The sequence below is a fragment of the Pholcus phalangioides genome, unplaced genomic scaffold (genome assembly GCF_987345545.1).
Source record: "Pholcus phalangioides strain wild (caught in Gottingen) unplaced genomic scaffold, Ppha-v1.0 ptg000015l_1, whole genome shotgun sequence".
NCBI classification, from domain to species: Eukaryota; Metazoa; Arthropoda; class Arachnida; order Araneae; family Pholcidae; genus Pholcus; species Pholcus phalangioides.
The window spans coordinates 86,450,073-86,465,311 of record NW_028301608.1 but is presented as its reverse complement, the minus strand read 5'-3'; the positions used below and the strand labels follow the sequence as shown (position 1 = coordinate 86,465,311).

The 15,239-nt window shown below is 33.7% G+C and overlaps 1 protein-coding gene across 1 annotated transcript in view; it reads right to left on the bottom strand.

Moving 5' to 3' along the window:
• The window catches only part of Dhc36C (Dynein heavy chain at 36C), a 102,710-nt gene that overhangs the window by 58,661 nt on the left and 28,810 nt on the right, over window positions 1-15,239 (bottom strand). The window contains exons 23-33 of the mRNA XM_089242306.1: window positions 13,562-13,774; window positions 13,085-13,363; window positions 12,207-12,437; window positions 11,798-12,010; window positions 11,227-11,325; window positions 10,693-10,827; window positions 8,641-8,754; window positions 6,205-6,354; window positions 5,606-5,788; window positions 4,942-5,121; window positions 4,697-4,828 (exon numbers count right to left, since the gene is read on the bottom strand). Coding sequence (XP_089098432.1) covers window positions 4,697-4,828; window positions 4,942-5,121; window positions 5,606-5,788; window positions 6,205-6,354; window positions 8,641-8,754; window positions 10,693-10,827; window positions 11,227-11,325; window positions 11,798-12,010; window positions 12,207-12,437; window positions 13,085-13,363; window positions 13,562-13,774 — 1,929 coding nt within the window. The remainder of the gene's footprint in view (window positions 1-4,696; window positions 4,829-4,941; window positions 5,122-5,605; window positions 5,789-6,204; window positions 6,355-8,640; window positions 8,755-10,692; window positions 10,828-11,226; window positions 11,326-11,797; window positions 12,011-12,206; window positions 12,438-13,084; window positions 13,364-13,561; window positions 13,775-15,239) is intronic.

Here is a 15,239-nt window from a genome sequence, read left to right as displayed (position 1 = left end):
GAGTAAATTTTCTGACCTGGAATCAGTGAAAGACATGCACTCGTTCCGGTGAAATAATATTTAGCCCCACATCTCCTGCGGCCCCATTGAGGCTACGAAAATAACCAACATTTAGAACATTCCTGTGCACCCTCAACTTCTTACTGATACCATTTCATCAAGATTTATTATTCAAGATGTTCACCTGTCAGAATCCCTTAAACATATTGCTCTAGAGCTCAAGAGGATGGTGTTGTCCCTCCAAAATTCGTCGCTTCTATAAACTGGGTGTCCCTTTGCCTATCATTTTGGTCACTGCCTTGGGTCTAGAAATTCCTGCTGAAATCAAGCCATGATTGACAATTTATCATCCACAATTATTCATTGAATTACCCAATGTCTGCAATAAATGCTTTAAGGTCGGCCATAGAAGCAAGTTTTGCAAAATATTCAAGATATTGTGTAGTAACTGTGGCCTTCAAAATCACTCAGCTGAAAACTGCATCAATGAAACTAGATGTGTTAATGTAATGCTAACGATCATAATTCAATGGATAAACGATGTCAGAGCTTCATAAGAGAGGCAAAAATCCTTGAATATAAAACTCTCACCATGTTCCCTAACATGTAGCTAAACCGTGCTGTGATCATAGCTCCTCAAACTCTTTTGCATCTAAAGCCAGCATGATGCCGATTGCATCAGAAATAACACAAATTTCAAATCCGAAATTCAAAATCTTGTGAGACAGAAAGTTGTTAACTTAAAAATGTTAATTATTAATGAAATTAAAATCAACCTACATGAAACTTTCATGAAGGCAATCTCTGCTCTTTTGCCGAATGTAATTGCTACTGTTTTCAATGAATTGAAACTGATGCTACTAACATCTACTACAAAAGGAAAAACAAAATCTTGACACAATGCCATTTCCTACAAGAATACTGATGATGGAGCAAAAAGAGGGAAATTCCTCTGAGAACATTCCCAACATCTGTCTTGATAGACTGTTGATATTTATATATCTATTATAACTATTTTATTTCCTTAACTTTATTTATTATTTATTTTGGTTGAAATGTATAAAATCTTTAGTTCTGGTGAACCCAAGACTAGTTGCTCTTGTATATATTTCATTATTTGATCACATTGATGTGTGCCAGTAGTTTTTTTAATTTTTGTCATTATTATAAATCTTGAGACCAGTTGTTCTCATTGACACAGTTGTCTGTCTTCATTATTAGTTTTTGTGTCGTTATATTTGCTTAAATATAATTTATATAGTTGTATTTTTTTTTCTTGTCTCTTCCCTTCCCCACAAGATAATAATTATGATCGTATCATCTGTTTCTTTTCATTAACATCATTCTTTTAAGTTCCCCTACTGTTTTTGAGTTTCTTTTCATTGCTCTTTTAAATGTAAATCTTAATTATAGTAAATTTTATTTTTGAACCTTCACATTGTTATCTCTAAAAACCTGTCCCTGAATTCCCCAAGCACACAACCTTTCTTTTCTTCACCTTACCTCCTTTTTTAAAGGCTGTTTTAACTTTTTTATGTCAGTCAACGGTAACTTAAAACTTCTACAGTGGAACTGCAGAGGAATCATACAAAAATTAACCCCTTTCAGACAAATCTTATTTCAATATGACAGAACACGTCTTCAAGAGACTTGATTGAAAGACCATGATATTCCCTTGTTTTACCAGGATTTCATATTTTCAGACTAGATAGACCATCCTCCCCAGGGGGTGGTGTACTTACTGCCATTAGGTGTCATATTTCTTGTATAAAAATTTGGAGTTTCCTGTAGCTTTAATTTCAAAATTTTGTATAATAAGATCTTCATTAACACGTTCACTGCGGGCCTAAATTGCTTGTTGAGTCCGTGGGGCGGATTTTTTTAAAGATTAAAACTAGTTTTGTACATGATGCCACAATGGCGTCATTAGCAGTGAACGTGTTAATCAGCAATCTTTAGTTTTAATCAACATCTACCATCCCCCCCCCTAGTTTTGATGAAGACCCTTTAAACAAGTGTCTCTCCAAATTTCAGGATGAGAGAATTTATTCTTCTCGGTGACTTGAACACCCACCACGTTAGTTTTGGAGGCCATCACGATTTTCCTGCTGGTGTTGGGCTCTTTAACTGTTTAAAGGCCAATGTTCCATAAATGGAACATAGTTTTTATTTACAAAAATATCAGATAAAAATTTATTCAAACATTTCGAGTTTTTTATCGTATACACATTATCCTAAAACATGTTCTTCAAAAGATGTAAGGCAGAAAAAAGGAGCAAAACGTAAGTGAAACACTCAAGTTTCAAGAAAAAGCAAGACAGTTTTGAGCAATGCGAAAAAAAATTATTGTATGGGATAAAAAAGAAATTCTTTCTAGAATCTGATCAAAACGTCAGCTCTGGATTCCATTGGAAAAGTTTTGCCATATTATAGCACGTTTGATAATTCATTCAGAGTTGCGAGAAGCGGATCGAATTTCGCATTTGGATTTCCAAAGAGAAGTGACATTGAACCTTCTATGATCAAAGAAAAAAGGGGTTAATTATTTATCCGGTTCCACGTTGTCAACTTAAAAAAAGATGTCAGGTCATCCGATAGCCATTATATTGTGTCTGTGATGTAAGGACGGTGTGCAGTTTGCCAAAAAAACCACTATATATAAATGCTACCAATGTGATAAACGGGTCCATTAAATATATGAAAATTAAATATATTGAAAATTTTGAATTTTCTTCACTCATTTTTATGTTAAAAAAATCTGTATGTGTTGCGAATTGGAATTTGTAGTAGAAAATAGAAAATTTTGTGTGATAATTGTACTCCAGAAATAAAAAATTGTGAGAATATAGGTGATACCAGTTTCCACTTTCATCTCTCCCCGAGTGCCAATGTTCCATTTATGGAACATCGTGAAAAACAAAGAAAAAAATTCTTTTCTCCAAATTTCAAAGTTGATCTATGTATAGGCATGCAAAAGGACCTCAAATTCCAAATTTCTAAACAATAAGTGACACATCTCTCGGTCAATCAGGTTCTCCCAGCATAAGAACTGTTTTCAATTCACTGCCAGCCATAGCATCAACTGACCAATCACAAAAAATAGTGTATGTCAAGCCACTCATGTACGTAAATACAACCCAAGACTCTGGTAAACTTGACTTTTGATCCAGTTTTATCAATTCTCTTGATGATGCCAACCACTAGTGTTGGGAAAATGTTGAGAACTAACTTAAACAGATGACGGTCTTTGAACCTGAATAAACAATTTTCATGAATAAGTGACTTTGTTCATAGTTCAGCCTTTAAACGGTTAATTGGTACATTAAAAATAACCTTTGTGTTACTATTCCTTCTTGCCCAACTTATTATAACATTAACACACAGTCTGACCTCTGTTTTAACTCTCCAAACATCCATAGACTTCTTATTTGGTCCCCCACGAACTCCTCGCTAAATAGTGATCACTTGCCAATAAATATTTTTATTTCCTTGACCACTCTTGGTCATTTTGGCCCTTCCAGATTTATATACTGGTCTTTGTTGAAATCTAAGCTTGGTGATTTGAGACCTTCAGAGTACTTTGACAGCATATACAAGAATATCTCTGCAGCAGTTCAAGCTGCTTCTATCTACAAATTCAGATATAGATCTCCTTGTATCAAGTTAGATACTGATGGCCATTTGCTTTTAGTGTCAAAAAAGTAATCATTCAAGGAATATAGTCGAGCCCCTTCCCTCATTAATTGGATTCACTATAAGTGTACAGTAGTAGTAGTATCTAAGTTTAAAAACACCTTTTAAACTTACACACAGAGTTTCAAACAGCTTCTTTCTTTGAAACTCCTTGTTTCTGAAGTCCATCCATTCTCCAAGATTTATAGCATTCCATGTCGTAATTGCTATGTGGCCTCTAAAACTTGGGATTCCTCACACCTTATTTTCTTGTACTCTGGTAATATTTACTCAGATCCATTGGAGCAGTTCAATATTTTGAAATCTCTCCATTTTCTCCTTTTGCAGAATTCAATTTCACTTCCTCCCCAGGAAATTGTATTTAGTTTTGAAAAATATGTTACTAGTGGCCTCCGTTTCTAGCCTTTTTGGCTTGTTTTGTACTTTTTGAAAGATTTTGTTTGTTCTTCTTTGTCTATATGTTTGTATAATGTGTGTTCTCACTTGATTGTTCCTTTTTACGTTTGTCATGTAATAGCAACACAACTAACAAATTTTGTATGTGTGTTGACATTTTTAGAAGACATTTTTTTTTCAAATTTTGTTGTGCTTTGTACATACCATTGCAGCAATATCTATTTTTTTTTTCAATTTTACAATAATTTGTTGAATTTAAGGGAATTTTGTAACGCACAATGATCTGCTAACTTTGATTCTTCTCCCCTTCTCATTGTACCCGATTTAATTCTTATATATCACTTGATGAATATGTGAATTCATAAACAGGGGATGGCCCTGGCAGCTACAGCCCTGTGAAATACTGAAGTTGAAGTTATTACTCAACATCAAAGAAAAATTTTTTTTCCTTAAGCAATAGGGAGAATGGATGAGAGAAAGAGTCTAGTTGCAATATTAAGCATGTGGATAATTTAGAATTTTTATTCAACAAATGAATGCTAAAATCAATGTTGAAATGATGATACAATGAAAATTAATATTACATTAATGTTCATTGCATTATTACCTGCAATTGAAGTTCTACATCTTCATCAGGCATTCCAGAAATCAAGGCGTCATTTTGAAAATCATCTAGTAAGCAATCCATCAGATTTATAAGTGATTTCACACGATTCGTTTCTGTGGTTGGTGACAGTTCCTTCATTAAGAACAAAATTTATTTTTACTAGCTAGTACAAAATTATTTGTTCTTCAAATTTTCTTATTTTTATACCATCTTTTATGAACATGAAAAATGACTATTACACTGACCTTAGAAGCTATTTTTGTTACGTAAGATAGAAGTGGCACACAGAAAAACACAAATAGTTCTTCTAGTAGCTCTTTATGAGAATCTTTGAGTGTCTGAGGCAGTTCATTAAGCCAGGATGTGAGAAGAGGTCTCCAGCCAAGAGCAGCAGGTTCCATGTAAATCATTCCACACCTTGAAACCTTTGAAAGGAAAAATTCAAAATGTTAAAAATTTCAAAAACTGAGAATAAAACAAACAATGCTTCCAAAAAAAAATGCAATGCTATTAAACTGCCTTTAATGCTACTATATGAATGGATTTTTATTTCCTCTATTTAATAATAAACAATTATAAAATTGTAATAAATTTCATTTAAGGTGTTCTCCTGAGAGCCATTTCACTGGGCAAACCACTAGGATTTCATTTATATGTGTTTCTAAACGCATGCTCTATGCTCTGCATGGAAGATCCCACCTGGATGTTTGTTCTTACCATCCAGCTCAGGAAAAGCCATTGAATTCACATACTGAAATCATAAATTTCAATTAATGCACCAGCAAATTCAATAGAGAAATAAAAGGAAATAAAGTATAAAATTTGTAAAAATCATATAAGAAAAAGGCTAGGCTGTGACTGTAGTTTGTTCTATTTTTTATACTTAGGTTATTTGGAAAAAAAACTCACAGTAGCAGGTGAAGCTGCTTCGAGATCCATAGGTTCAAAGATTAGATTAGTTGTTGGTGCAAGTTGAATGATTTCACCGCTCATCAAGCAAAGCTTTTTGTTATCATCTAATACAGTATTCATATTTTCAATCCATATTGCATCAACTGGACCATCAAATATCAGCCACTTGCGATCTGGTGTCTGCTCAAAGGAAAACAAATTTTTATATTCAATAAACATGCTATTGAAAATAGAAAAAACAGTTTAAACTATTGTGTATAGCCAAAAACATGTATTTAATGTAAAACCAATCCTAATAACACCAATTATGAAATGATCACTTTCTTTTTTTCTCCTTGAATCAAATTTATTAAAAAATAATATTAAATAATAATGCTACCTTGTCGCTTATATGCAACCAATAAACAAACATCATTATTTTTTCCACATTTATAAATATAACATTACAATTATGAATTTTGTACCCAATGTTTATATTAACAATTTTACACAGCCAAAAATGCTTACTATGATATTTAAACATGTTATTTACCTTAAATTTCTATTTTATTGGTCAAGTAAATGTTTGAAAAGAAGAAAACAATTAAATCACCAACCGTAGACTGAGCAAAAGCTCGATAACTGACAGCAAGAATACCATCTGACCATTCATGAGATACAGGATCAAACTGTCCATATAATTGGCCCATAGTGATTGATTTTGGGTTAATGACTGTTATTTGCACACAGTTCTCATCCATAAGGCCCTAAAAAACAACACATACAATTCAATACTATTAGACAATGAAGCTCATTAGTAGACCAACAAAATAGTATAACAATATAAATAAATATATATATATATATATGTATATAAAAGCTATAAAATTACACTTCCAACTACTCTATCATTAAATTGTTACTCTACTCTATCATTATATTTTTTGTGTTTAGTTTTCTCCTAAAAAATATCTCATTTTTAAATATTAAGAGGTATTGTGTATGAGCATCTGAATAAAAAGAAACACTAATTTTATAGATGATGGAGTCAAATTTTAATTTAAACAAAGATGGTGCTAATTTTAAGCTCATAAATATTATTTATTTGTTTTTGTCAATTACCCATGACATGTTCATTCCATGAAATATGAAAATTATTGAAACATATAAACCGGTGTTTCCAAAGTGGGCAATGGAAAGGTCCATGGGAGGGGGGAGGGGTCAATAGAAGCTACAGGCATAACATAGGATGCTATGGGTTTGCTTGAGTTGGGGGGGGGGGTGATGAGAGAAAAAAGTTATCTAAGAAGGGGGGCGATGGAACAGAAAGTTTGGGACACTATTATATAAACTACACTCATTGCCATAAAAATTTGCGCACCCAGAAGAAGTCGTTAAAATGAAACGAAATTTTACACATGTAAGTACTACATTGATATAAGTAAGTGATTAGAAAATCCAAGAAAAAGGATCATTTATTGCAGAAAAAAGTACAGAAGTTTTAGTACTCTGTTGGACCCCCTCTAGCGCGAATGCACGATGCGATACGAGCGGGCATTGAGGCATACAAGTTCCATATGATGTCCTGAGACATCTCGTTCCACAGTTGCTGTAAATGCGCCTCTAGTTCGACCAACCTCGTAAGGTGTCCAACTTGCCATCCCAAATGATCCCAGATATGCTCGATTGGTGACAAATCTGGGGATAGAGCAGGCCAGGGAAGGGTGGTAATGTGGAGGAGGCAGTCTTGTGACATCCTTGCTGTGTGTGGCCTAGCATTGTCTTGTTGAAAAATGGCTCCTGGGAGCCCTGCCATGAGTGGCAACACATGTGGCTGAAGGATGTTATGGACGTACCGCTGGGCTGTCATTGTGCCATGGATCAATATTAAGGGTGACCATGTATCGTAAGGAATGGCACCCCATACCATGACACCAGCTGTGGGAGCGGTGTGTCGCTGTAAAGCGAAGGCAGGATTGAAGCTTTCACCACGTGGCCTCCACACACAAACACAATTGTCATCACTGCTCAAGTTGAATCTCGATTCGTCGCTGAAGACGACCTGGTTCCATTCCGTTGCAGTCCAATCCCGTCCTGCTCGACACCACTCCAAACGGAGACGTTGGTGGGTGGGTGTCAGTGGCAGCACACGTAATGGGCGCCGCAATACCAGATGTCCTTCAGCCAGGTGCCTTGCGATGGTTCGGGAAGACACAGGGGCTTGTAGTGAAGCTGCTGCCTGTGTCTGGATAGCGGCCAATGAGGCAGTTGGCTCTACTCGTGCGTTTCAGATGATGTGACGGTCTTCTCGACGACTGGTCTGTCGAGGGCGTCCTGAACCTGGTCACTGTGTAAATGACGTCTCTTCTGTCCACTGGTCCCAACACCTCCTCAAGTAAAATCAGAACGGCTTAGTTGACGAGCTACTCGCCGAGCTGACCACCCAGCTTCCATCATCCCGATGATTCTTCCCCTATCGAACTGCGACAACTGCTCATATGGTCTTCGACGACGGCGTAACGGCATGTCTACCTCAGCATTTCCTTTGCAAACGATTAAATACACTCCAGCAAGCTCTGCTTACCTGTTTTATACTCCAAGGCGAACGAAGTTCAACGCCCTCTAGTGGCATTACGCAATGCGCAATCACGCTGCATTTCTAATCATTTGCATATCTGCCCGACATGTACCTTCAGGCCAACTTTTGTTTCGATCCCACAATAATTTCTTGGTGCGCAAATTTTTATGGCAATGAGTGTATTAATTCATAGGCATGAATGAATGTACGCCAGAACTTTGCCACTGGACTTATCCCGTTGCCGAGATCTCTTCCAGCCCAGCTTCGTGGCAGAGTCTGGAACACTTTATTCAGTGTAAAAAAAAAACAAAAAAAACATACAAACTTTTTTACAACATATTTTCCCCGGACAATTGGGTACTGTCGCGTAATTCATAGGCAATAAAAGCATTAAAATTAAATTATGATGATGTCCATTCGCAAAGCTTTGCATTGAAAAAACATTGGGAGAAACTTTGAACTATTGAAAATATACTTGTTCATGGATATCAGCTAAAGCTCCAGCAAGTGTTCGATAAGCACTTGTTTTTCCACCAAAAGGTAGTCCAACTATCATAAAACCATGACGAACTATCATCATTTCATAAATCTGTAAATAAATAAATATACAGATATATAAGTTGAGCAAATCCAAAGATATATAAGGACTTACAACATATTTTAGATTGTGGCAGAGAAAGTATATGCAGTTGGATGCTTGTCATAACGACCCCATGTTATCGCGACCATTCCATTACGACGACGAGTGGGATAAGTCCTAAATGTTTTCATAGAATGACTATCATATATGTTTTACTTTTGATATAACGACCTTCCCAATATAATGTCTGTTTTCAACAGGATGAGGGAGGGGGGTCATTATATCAAGCAGTGACTGAAGTATCAGTTAATTTTTGATCATCCAGACAATGCAATCAAAGAAACCGAGTTAAAAAAAAGTGAATATTTACTATTTTCCTTATGAAAATCAGGTCAATACAACTTACATCCATGACATGGTAAAATAACAGACACTCACCCTGTCCAGGATTAAAACATAATAAACAATTAAACAAATTGGATTATACTCACCACCAAGTCCTTTGAATAATTAACAAAAAAAGATTATTTTTTCACATCACAATAATTCAAAAGGGATCTTTTTTTCCTCGATTATCACTCCATTTATCACTTGATTATAGGCAAAGGCCCTCTGGCCTTTTGCCTATAATCAAGTCCCTGATTCGTTGAAGCAGGCATATGATTGGAATACAATAATATGATAGGTCCAAACATTTAAAAAAAATGTTATGAGAATGTTTGGGATACCAGTCCTCTGGAAGCATCAATTACGACTGTAAACTTTTCTTGGTGTCTTTGATTCTAGAGACATCATGTCAAAGAAAGTTGTTATGGTACAGCAATTTATGTCTCATGTAATAAAAAATTATTATGGCAGACTTGATTGCCTGCATCATGGTGAGATTCGTGGAAAAGAATTTTGTTGTTCACCAATTAATATATTTAAAGTGACTATTAATCGACAAGTATTTCAGTTGTAATTCAACTTAAGGTATCCGACTACGTTGAAAACGTCATTTTGGAAGAAAATATGGATTTTCATTTTCTTATTTTTTATAAAAGCCCTATTTGTTGTAATTACAAAACGGGTCACGTTTTGTTTATATGATGCTTAAAATCAAAGTTATGTTCACTTTAGTGTTGCGTTTTTACATGCAAGTAATACGTGAATAAAGACTTTGAACATGTTTTACGAAGAATGCTATTTTCAACATTTTACTTGAATTTGTGACATGATTTGTAAAAATTGATTCATTGCATCCTAATGAAAATTTTAATGTGATATTTTGCTATACATTGTTGAGGTTATGAATCAAAATCTAAGGTCTATCACATATATTTTTTGAATTACAGTGTAGGCATAATGTAGGATGAAATTTCAAAAAATTCACACATACTTAAACATATTTTGGTGTAACTTATGAACATATCATGCAATCCTTTAAATTTTAGTTCATAACCTGCAACATTACTAGCTAAATGCACTGTGAAAATCACAAAGCATTTCATTAACAAGCATTTTTGCAATCGTGTTTCGAATATCACATGAATTTTGCCTAAAATTTGACATAAAAACGACCTTTTCACAGAAAATGTCATAGGTAGACCAAACTTTGTCACTGTTTGCATCATTTCGAGACACTTTCTATCAAAAAATGTTATTAAAGTTCACTCCAGTACCATTTTGAAGGAAAGTGACAAGAAAGGTAGTCAGATACCTTAAGTCTTGAATATTTCAAGATAGAATTGTTGTTACTCAGAACATATAAATCTAATAGAAGCTATCCTATATTACAAAAGATTTTAAAAAAACGACGTAAAACTAAATAGAATAAATGTTTTGTCTAATGAATGTTGTTGGTGAGTAAAGGTGAATTCATTAATTACTTTATAAACAAACAATATATATTTAAAGAAAGAGTTAATGATGGGCACAATATTAGCTTTAATACAATCTTTGTATCACCTGTTGGATTTTTTCCAAAAACACTGGAGGGCACTGTAAATTTTGTTCTTTGCAGTATTTCATAACAGATGCATTCAAATATTGGTAGTCAGGTGCTGGCAACTTGATTCCAGGAAATAAATCAGAGGTGATGCCCTAGTAATAGTAATTAATAAAAACAAGACAATGTAATGTGTGTTGGGAAGAGCATTTTGTTGCAGCAACTTGCACAAACAAAATTACCAAGTTCCAGTAAAATAAATTAAACATGGTATGTATGGATGACCTGTTAGTTACTTAATTGAACATAATTAAGAAGATACAGAGAAAATATTTAAAAAATATTATTGGTAATTCAAAAACATATAATTAGATAGAATTTTTTTTTCCACTGAATTTTTTTTTTCTTGTCTTGCTTTCCTTTAATTACAAAATATATAAAACTGAATTAAGTATATATCACAGACATGGATATTAACTTCCTTCAATTCTGATAGCAAGAAAAAAGTTAGAACTTCATTTGAATTTTAAAAAAATAATAAGGAAAAAACTTACAGCAAACAAGGGGAGGTCATGTGAAAGAAATTTTGGAAGATTGACATCAATGATTGAACGTAGAATGAGAATATCTTCACTTTCTTCAGGATATTTGAGCTGAATAAAAGAAAAATACAAAGTTAGAAAAAAAATCATGAATATATTTTTTTCTGGATATCAATATGCGTGTAATTTCTAGTTTTGAATGGACAAAACTAACGTACAAATAAATCTTTGTTATAAAATTCTTTTTAAAATAATCAAACAATAATGCATTATATGCAATAATAAATTTCTGCCATAACCATTTAAATATTACACACTATGTAATAAGTTCAGTACATTCACTATTAACTATGGCTTGTTCAGAAGCAAGGCTTGAATCTACTGATCTACTGTCCCAATGACAAAAACAGTAAACATGAACAAGAAAATCTATAGTATTTATAATAAACAATATTTTATATCTCATTATTAGTTTTTGATTTTTCTAAGTAATTCAATTTGGTATAATAGCAATGATTTTTAAACTAAAATTATATATGTTGTAGAACAGATAAAATTGAAAAAAAAAACCTGAATGATAAACCTTTAAATTTCCGGCAGCAGTCAACACTGATTTAACAGCCCTCATGCCATAATCATAATGACTCTGAGAGGAGAGTTGCTCAGAACACAGTCTGTATGTTGCTACAATCTTGACAGCCAATGGTCTTGCATTTACAAAACCACATGAATATAGAACGATCTCTGAAATCATTGCATAATCTGGTACCATCATAGCAACTGGACGGAACAGAGCCTAAAATAATAGACAGTAAAGTTCAAATAACTATCAGTGTAAAAAGCCTTAGTTTCTAGGAACACTACAGAACAAAGGAGGCAACAAACATTGGAAACACAAATAGTTTCCAAAAGCAAAGATCATCAACTTGACAACTGAAATATTAATACACTATACATGAAAAACATATACTTTGATCATACTTAAACCATACCTTGAGATTGTCTGGTAACTCAGATCTTCCAGCATAACCTGGATTCATTGTTATAAAAACAGAGCATGTTGGGTCAAGTTTGATTTCAGTGCCTTCAAAAAATAGAACTTTATCCCCAGCATTGATACCTCGCTGTATAGTCAATATTTGCTGAGCAACAACTGACAAAACCTCTAAATCTATTCTATTAAATTCGTCAAAGCAAGACCACGCACCACAAGAAGCAAGACCCTGGAAGAAAAAATAATTGAGTAACATTTTTTATAAGTGATAATAATAAGGTAATATTACAGTAAAAATGTTATGAGATCAACAGTTAAATCATTTTGAAGAAAAATTGTTGTGCAAGCATATTTCTATCGATTTTTAAGTCATATAAAGTAATTTTAACACAGAGCATATGTAACTGTCCTCTTTTATGTATTCCTTATTGTCCCATTAATTAGATATTAAGAAACCCTGGAAGGAAAAAACCCTCATAGATATTTAGACATTTATATAAAACAATAAAGTTGTTGTTGACTTTAAATTGATATTCAGAATTTTTTTGAAGTCACATTTTTTTATTATTCAAAAGACCCTCATCCTTTATTTTTAAAATCAACTAGAAACCTGAGAATCACATGACAAACATTTTAGTAAAATGGCTGGCCATAGGATTGATTATATGTATATTTTTAGTATTTGGTATAAAAAAATGAGAATTGTATAATGCATTATGGGTTTAAAAATTGCCATCTCCAATGTTATTTTCCCCTTCTTGTATTCTAAGAAAGATTGCTGAAGAGATTTCAATAGTCAAAATTAGAGTTAACATTAATTTAATACAAACTAAGGGGAAAAAAATTGTTAAAAAAAAAAAAATTGGGAGTGCAAACCTTGAAAAACTTGCCCAAGGCAATATAATCCAAACCATCTGAGCAATTGAAAACAACGCATTGTTTAGCCACAGCTTTTGCTAGATCTTTTGTTGTTTCAGTCTTTCCAGTTCCAGCTGGTCCTTCAGGTGCCCCACCAAGATGTAGATTTAGAGCTCCATATAATGTTCTGTAGCAACGATCAGTGAGTGGTGTGATAACCAGACGCCCTGAGTTACCAAGATATTCATAACCATAGTCCAAAGTGGCATTTATCATTTTAGTAGTCATATCATCTTCCTATAAAAATGTAAGATAGCTTGGTATACAACACTGTGTCAATGTACAGTACTGTGTGTGTACATTTATATCAAAAATAAGGTATACAGATATGTATATTATACATGATTTAAAAGAAAAACTCTATCATCCAAGTGCATGATAATCTATCATTTTTACTTTCACAATAATTGCAAACAATGAATTGATTATACTTACAATCCAATAATAACGCATCTGGCTCAACCAAGAAAAATCTTCATCCGACGAAATTTCCAGATTCACTAAGTGTTGCAAAACATCCCTTGCATGAACATCCAACACGACTAGAGCCCCAAGTGATATACGATTCTGCTTTGATAACTTACCCCGCACCAGTTCCACAATTTTATCAATTTGGGCATTGTTAAGTAGCAAGTACGATTGAAGTGCCTACAACAGATTTATACTGATAAAAACAGACATAGAAAAAAATAAAAATAATTTTTTTTTTAAAGTGGAAAAATATATTTTTCTGGAAGTGAAATAATTATTTATTTAATATTTATATAATATTGTTTTGTCAATAAGAGAATTTAGGATATAATATTGTTTTATGTTATTGACAAAATCAACAATAGCAGGAATGTTGTAAAATAGCAGATGGGAAGCTTTTTTTAATCAACTAATTGATTCAAGAGAAACAAAATTTGAGTCTACGTATGCAAATATATGGTTTAATTTATTTTGGAGAATAGAATTTTATAAATGTGTTGGAAAAGTATGTAGGCTTGGATAGAATATTAAAAGGGTCAAGGTTAAGATAGCAAAGGAGAATTTTGAAAAGTGAATTTAGAAAATTAGTGCATAACACCCCTCCCCCCATCATTTTATAGAAAATGACATTGTATAGGGTGGTCATAAAATCAAATGAAGAACATAGTCGTTATATGAAAACATTTTGGACTTATCATACTGATCATCATAACGGAAGGGCAGAAGTTGGACAATAGGAAGAGGTTGGATATCAAGTAGGCATACAATACTTTGACTCAAAGGCATATGCAGGATCAACCTTTGGAAGAGGCACAAAAGGCTTGAAGAGCTAAAATTTTCTTCTTGAGGAATTTTGAGTCACCACCCTTTAAACAGCGTTTAAATTAACAGAAACTGGTTAAAATGGCACACAAAAGGTATTTTCTTTCATTATTTTAATTCACAACATTACTACTACTACTTCACTAAATACCAACTCTGGCCATATCGCTATATTGCGATTTACTGCCATTAATGAGTTGGGTTGGAAATGTGGGGGGGGGGGGGCATCTATCGGTGGTTACATCAAGCTTGTTAGGGAAAATATCTTGCTATCTATATTTTCCCCCTGGTTCAAACCTGGGACTTGGCAAAAACAATTTTTTTTTCCTTCAAATTTCTTGTTGACTTGGGAAGCATGGGCCCCTTATGCGCCCCCCCCCCCTTCCTGCATACACCTCTGCTTTGACTACACTTTAGTTCCAAAGACCACCACCTCTTATATGAGCTAAAAATTTGAATGAGAACTTCACAAATAATTAGAAGATGGGAAGTTGGGGAATTTGAAAAAGGTCTTCCTTGTCATAGCAGTAGTCATCATGTTACGTTTGCTAACAGAAGCAGAGAAAGACCAGAAGTTGTAGCAGATATATTTGTAGACTCCAGAGTGTTACTACAACTGGGTGTATAAGGGTGCCAATCCTCAGAGGCATAAGAGCACAAAAAGAACATATGTAAACGTTTTTTATAACGACTATTTTGCTTACCTTTTCGTAAAATCAGATATTTTTTTCCTCCTTTGGATATAACAAACACCTAATATGATGCTGTTTTCCACAAAATGATGAGAAGAACCATTACAATGAGCATCAACTGTAACTTA